The sequence below is a fragment of the Gekko japonicus genome, unplaced genomic scaffold (assembly GCF_001447785.1).
Source record: "Gekko japonicus isolate JY-2015 unplaced genomic scaffold, Gekko_japonicus_V1.1 scaffold153, whole genome shotgun sequence".
NCBI classification, from domain to species: domain Eukaryota; kingdom Metazoa; phylum Chordata; class Lepidosauria; order Squamata; family Gekkonidae; genus Gekko; species Gekko japonicus.
Window position 1 is genome coordinate 544,674 of NW_015175360.1, and position 7,065 is coordinate 551,738.

A 7,065-nucleotide genomic window follows, 5' to 3' on the forward strand; every position below is an offset into this window, starting at 1 on the left:
TCCCTACATCCCGTCCTCCCCAGGCTCACCCATGGGGGGAAAATCTCCAGGGATTTCCCAGTCCAGTGATGGCAACCCTAGCTCTTGATTAGAGACTGTCTTTGGTAGACTGCCCCAGACAGTATAGGTTGGGGCTTTCCCATGGCTTCTGTTTTCCAGGCGCGCACCCCTTTCAGTATGGGTTCAGCTTCAAGAAAAATTCTTGAGAACTCAGATATTCACTTGCGACTTTCTGACATCGTAGTTTGCTATAATATTACACTACAACAGCTTTTAAATTAGTTCTATGGACCAACGAGCTGTTTGTGAGAACATGGCTTCTTTATGACAGAAAGGGACTCCAAGGTGTATCGCATGAACCACACATGAAGCTGCCTTATACTGCATCAGACCCTTAATCCATCAAGGTCCCTGTGCTGCCTATCCACTCTACCACCAGAAGCTCTGCAGGGTCTTCAGCGGGTGCTCTGTCACTTGAGCTACAGCCCCTCCCTTGCAAGGCGCTGTCTCCAGAGCCTGGAGGGAAGTGTATGAGTCAGGGTGGTCCAGAGATTATTCTGGGGTGCAGCTGCCCCCAATTTCTTAATATTCATTTCTCCTGGAAGGCACCTTATTGTGGGGCAGTTACTATCAGAACCAGTGTTTGGGCTGGGCATCAGTGAATGCCACCTTGTAAGGCAGAGCCCCTGAATCTGAGGATGGATGATTTGAGGTGATCCAAAGCCCTTCTGGGAGTGCAGAGCTTATTCATATCATCAATATTTGGGGTTGGATCTGTGAACTGGGAACCATCCTCAGCCTTATGCTTTGTTACTATCATCTGTATTGAGATTTCTTGGTCTATATAAGCCATTCACACATGCATTAATCAATATTTGAAGACTCCCCAGTGAGTGCGTGAATGAGTGCTTGTGAGTGAGCAAGGTTCATGGTTCCTTAAATACCCAATTTGTACGTGCATGTATAAGCATTGAGAAATGGCCTAGGCTTACAGACCAATCTTATCTTCTCTGCAGTGAGAGGATTGCTCTCAGAGGTCATGTGCCCACACTTTAAAGAACTGACTTGTCAATTCATAGCAATGGGCCATCTAGTCCAGCCATTCCGTTCCCAGCAGCTGCGTGCTCACAAGCAGGGGAGGAAGGTGGTAGCCATAGTTATTGGTCCCCACCATCTGGCACTCTGAAATGCAATGTTTCTACATATGGAAGTTGTTTTGTTTTATCATAATTAATTCTCAGGGGTAGATACATCCTCCATGAATTTATTTTAATCAGTTATTACAGCCATCTAAGCTATCATCTCTGGCCCCAGCTCCTGCCAACCTAGCAGTTCGAAAGCAAGAAATCGCAAGTAGATAAATAGGTACCACTTAGGTGGGAAGGTAACAGCGTTCCGTGTGCCTTGGTGTTTAGTCATGCCGGCCACATGACCACGGAAACATATTCGGACAGCGCTGGCTCTTCGGCTTTGAAACGGAGATGAGCATTGCAACCCTAGAGTCGGACTTGACTGGCTTTCGAGCAAGGGAACCTTTACCTTTAAGCTATCATCAAACCATTGCTAGTGGATTCCAAAAGTATAATTATGATTTATGTGAAATGTTGTATTTGTCCTACACCTACTGCAAATTAACTGTTAGGTGACTGAACTCTAGCATTATGAGAGAGGAAGATTTGTTTTAAATTACCTTTCTAGAATTATATGGAGCTGAATTCTGCAGTCCATGAATGGAGCTCCAGTCTTGGAATGGAACTGCTCCCCTTTTGCTGAAGACCCCCTACCCCTCCTGAAATGCTACCCCTGGAGTTCAGGGTACCCCAGGAACAGTGCTGAGTGTGATGTGTGGGTCTGCAGTGAGGGGGGACTGGTGAAAATCTGTTCCCTCCTTCATTTATTTATCTATCAGATTTATACCCTGCCCACCCAGCCAAGGCCGGCTCAGGGCTGCTTACATAAAAAGAATAAAACCCATCTTTGATGTCAGTGCAGCTTTGGCTGCAGCTTGAGGTGGGGAAGTTGCTCAGCGTGGCGGGACTGTGGCAGAGCCAGATTGGTGCTGCTGCCACACCAGCCTTCTGCTGCCTTTCCCCCACCTCGGCCTGGGAACATGCAGAGTTCCTGCCATGCCGCCAAACAAGGAGTGGCACAATTGGCTAAAGGCAGAGGCGGGGTGCTGCTCTGAGGGGGGAGTGCTCTGTGGCTGAGGGAGAGACCCAAGCAGAGAGCCGTTTGAGTTCCTGGGTGGGCAACTGTTGTAAGTCAGTCTGTGCTGAGTGATTACTCAGATTTCTCAGATAAAGAGCTACCTGCTAGCCCTGAGGCAGTGCAGCCAGCTCTGAGCCAGGAGAACAACAAGAGATCAGGTTACCAACTGATCAGGAGTCACAGCCTACAGCTGAAACCAAGCCAACACCTTGTAGCTCTGAAGCAGTAAACAAGTCTTCAGCAGCCACTCACAGTCTACCTAGCTCACCCAGAGCCTTGCAGCACCGATGCTGTCAGAGATGCTTACAGTTGCAAGAAAGAAGAAGTGCAAGACTCATGGCCTGTCATCAGCTATCAAGTGAGTAGTTTCAGGATGACTGCCAAGGAATTGGCTGGGAGTTTAACTCATTAAGACTTGGCTATAAATTCAGCTGGGAGAAGCAGCAGTTTGTGGCTGTAACAAGTAAACTTTATTGGGAGAAGCAGCAGTTTGTGGCTGTAACTTTACTACTGAGTCACCAACCTTACTGCTACTGGATCTCTGTAACCTTGAACCTCAAACTGGACCTGGTGACCAGCTTTTCTGGAACCCCTGACCTCAGATTGGACTTGCTGCCTGGAACTCCTTGATCCCAAAATGGAATTTGGTAAATTTGGAACCCCTGGTTTTTGGACTGGACTTTGGTTACTCTCTGCAACCTTGTCTCTGACCTGTCCTGCTAGACCACAGCCCGTGTCTCCTGGGGAAGCTACATCAGTACAGCAGCCTTCCTTAGGCAATGGCAATGAGAGAGAGAGCTTGATTTGGTGAAGCTGCAGCTAACCTGAGGCAAAGAAAAGTGTCACTGAGTCCTGTGGGGAGTTCCCCTGGCTGGCACTGTTCTCGGGGCATGGGTGTGGTGTGGGAGCACATGCCTTTAAATAACTCTTTAATGTATTTTTTTTACATTTTGAGATAAAATTTGTGGGGTTGTAGCTTTACGAGAGGGGGGCAGAGCCCTGAAAAGCCCCACTGTAGCTATAGGCCTGAGGTGCCCTTGCGTTGGTGGAAATAGACTGTAGGATTCAACTGTGATGTAGTGTACAGTAAAATAAATGCATTTCTGAATGACTTTAGGGCCAACACACTTGTCTTTTAATGTTATATCTGCTGTGTTTGTTTATGATATAGATTTTACACCAGTGCTGTAGTTCTAAGCATGCTTCCTGGCTTGAGAGTCCTATTGAACTCTGTTGGACTTACTTCTAAGAAAGCATGCTCAGGGTCATGATGCATACCTGTTGTGTATGTGGGCCACCACGAGGGGTTCGCGGCACAGGCAAGAGCTTGGATCTGAGAACAATGGAAACTTTGGATCCTAGATCCCCCAGCCCCAACCAATAGCCACTTTGGCGGGACATTCAAACCTTCCAATGGGAATGGGGGGTGCTGGGTGGATATGTATACAGTTGGCCCTGTCGGGCCGTTAGTTAGTCTTTGTCTGTGTTAAGTACAATAAGTGCGTGCTGAAGCATGTCGTCATCTGAGTCCTCCATGCGGCGAACCCAGTACTTTTCAGTGGCGACGAGGATGGGCTTTCCTGGCCGCCTTGAGACAGCTGGCCATGGACTGTGCATTTACAAAGGTGGAGGAGAACCTACTAATGCAATTTGTGTGAGGCATCAGCGACCAGAAGCTGCGAAGAAAGTTGATCGGTACCACTGACATCAAGCGCGACACAGCCCTCCAACTCGCTATCGCCCACGAGGCCTCTCACCGAGACCGTCCGCCGGTGGCGACTCACCTCATACTCCCCGACTCAGGCCCTGAGAACTCAGAAGAGGACGACGTCCGGCTCATCCGCCAGACAGTACGCCGAAAGCCACTGGGTCCTGCGGCATCAGGATCCACCACTGGCCGCTCCTCATGTGCCAGCTGCGGCAAGGCACGTGAGCGCAAGTCTTGTCGCTTCTGTGATGCGACATGCCACACTTTGGGAAACGGTCATCTCGCTCCAGTCTGCCGGTCAAAGGGAAGCCGGCACAAGCAGCCTCCAGCGCAGCCACGCCGCCCTGCCGCATCCCACAAGACGGCAGCAGAGACATCTGACCTCTACTTCCTCACGGATTGGCCATCGCTACAGGTACTACACCTCCCGAAATTAGAGACTACCCCAAAGATCCAACTAATGGTACAAATCGAAGGGTCCCCCTGCACGATGGAAGTGACTCGGGGTCAGCGGCGTCCATCGTTTCCATGGACACGCTCCGCAGACTTTGCCCAAATGGGGGACCCCGCTTATGCCCACCCAATTTGAACCCAGTTCCTATCCGGGAGGTGGGGACGTTCCGGGTACAGTTTGGGACGGTTGGACTTGATAGTGGTTGAGGGAAATCTGGTCAGTCTGCTGGGTCGGGCCTGGTTCGTGCCGCTGGGCATCACAGTCGGGGTTGGGGGGGTGCTTAAATGTGGTCTGAGAGACTTTTTGGAGATTTGGGAGGAGTTCCCGGCAGTTTTCGATGGGGCTTTAGGTTGTTACAAGGGCCCCCGGTCTCCTTGCAGTTAGACCCCCTGGTAGCCCCAATCCGTATGCGATTCCGCACAGCCCCACTCGCCATATGACCAAAAATTGACGCAGAGCTGGACCGCTTGGTGGCACAAGGGGTCTTGGAGCCCGTCCTGCATGCCATATGGGAAACGCCCATTGTAACTCCCCTTCAGCCCAACAGGGAGGTCCTTCATGACCCCTCCTACCCGGTCCCGGTCATGAGCCATGTTTTAGCCTCATTAGCGGGGGCTAAGATTTTCGGGAAACTGGACCTAGCACAGGCCTATCAACAGCTGCCGGTAGATGTGGCCACATCTACCGTGCAGACTATAGTCACCCACAGGGGAGCTTTTAGGGTAAAGAGGCTACAATTCGGCATGAGCGTAGCCCCAGGAATTTTCCAACAACTAATGGATTCATTGTTAAAAGGGATCCCTGGAGTGATGCCATTTTTCGACGACGTCCTGATTGCTGCGGCATCCCCCAATGACTTCGCCTCCGCGCCGTTGTGCAACGCTTTGACTCGGCCGGCCTCAAAGTGAAACGGGAAAAGTGCCTCCTCGGGGTTCCAGAGGTGGACTTCCTGGGGTTCCAGGTTGATGCTACCGGTCTGCATCCAGCAAAGGACAAAGTGAAGGCCATCGTGGAGGCTCCCGCCCCCACTTGCAAAGCGGAACTACAGGCGTTCTTGGGACTAATAAACTTTTATCACGCCTTTTTGCCTCATAAGGCTGTGGTAGCAGAACCCCTACACCGGCTCCTAGATAAGTTGGCCCCGTGGACCTGGGGCCCGAGGGAGGGGGCGGCGTTCAGGGGAGTGAAAGCGCTTTTAATTTCTAATGATGTGCTAGCCCACTTTGACGAATCCCTCCCAGTTGTCCTTGCATGCGACGCCTCTCCCTACGGAGTCAGCGTGGTTCTTGGCCACATTCTCTCTGATGGCCGCGAGGTCCCCATGGCCTATTACTCACGGACATTGACAGCCGTGCACTGTCTGGCGGACGAGCCGGAGATGCCAAACCTGCCAAGAAGTTTGGCCCAACCCGCCAAGCGCTCCCACACAGTCATGGGAGTCAACCCGCAAACCATGGTCCTGGCTACATATCAACTTCGCTGGACCGTTCCAGGGACTACTATTCTTAGTAACGGTTGACTCCTACTCCAAGTGGCTAGAGGTCAGCCCCGTGTCTACCACCTCCACTAAGGCAGTAATCAGATTCCTCCGCCAGATCTTCGCCACGCATGGCCTGCCGGACACAATAGTCTCAGACAACGGGGCAGCCTTCACGTCTGCGGAGTTCCAGGAATTCATACAGAGAAACCTGATCAGGCACATCCGCTCGGCACCCTTCCACCCTGCGACCAACGGCCAGGCAGAGCGAATGGTGCGTACCGCGAAGGAAGGCCTTAGCCAGATTTCAGAGGGGGGCTGGGAGTTCCGCCTAGCCCGTTTCCTCCTGACCAATAGGGAATGGGGGGTGCTGGGTGGATATGTATATAGTTGGCCCTGTTGGGCCGTTAGTTAGTCTTTGTCTGTGTTAAGTACAATAAACGCGTGCTGAAGCATGTCGTCGTCTGAGTCCTCCATGCGGCGAATCCAGTACTTTTCAATAACTTCCTATAAACCATGGTTCCATTTCATAGTCAATGGATCATCTAACTATGGAAGACAATGGAGAGAAAGGAAATGTAATTTTTGTTACTTTTGGAACAGATGAAGAGCAATGAATACTTTTTTTATGGCTGCCATGAGGTCATAATGGATTGCAGGCTGTGATGAGTGGTACTTCTGACATCATAATTAGCTCCTTGGCAACAGCTGAAGCATAAACACAGAAGCCATTGCTTTATGAACTCACACTAACCTTGGCTGACCAAGCAAAAGTGTTACCTGGTGAACTCTCTCTGCATCTGAAGTTTGAAGCATCTGGAGTCCTGATCTCGATCTCTCAGCTTGAGCTCAGGCTACTGAGCTGGGACCATAGCTTCCAACTCTCCCGTGGCTTCTCTCTACATCTTAAATTGATATCCTTTAAAGACTTTGTTTCAGCTTACTTGAACTATTCAATTAGGACTCCACAGAAGGCTTAAACTAAATCTTTTAAGAATAGTGAGACAAAACCCAAGTCCCGGGACTTGACAAAAGAAGCAGCAGAGGACTTGGCAAAGGAGAGAGCCGAAGCAAGATGGGAGACTGGAAAGCCTACATCAACACCGTCCTGAAGGACAAAAACATTGAAGATGTAGCCATTGTGGGACATTCTGACAATAAGTCAGTATGGGCTTCTAAACCGGGAGGCCTCCTGGCAGCCATCTCTCCCCAGGAAGT

At 50.5% G+C, this 7,065-nt stretch overlaps 1 protein-coding gene across 1 annotated transcript in view; it reads left to right on the forward strand.

The window, feature by feature from the left end:
• Positions 1–6,922: 6,922 nt before the first annotated feature.
• The window catches only part of PFN3 (profilin 3), a 407-nt gene continuing 264 nt past the window's right edge, over positions 6,923–7,065 (forward strand). Inside the window, exon 1 of the mRNA XM_015425355.1 lies at positions 6,923–7,063. Coding sequence (XP_015280841.1) covers positions 6,923–7,063 — 141 coding nt within the window. The remainder of the gene's footprint in view (positions 7,064–7,065) is intronic.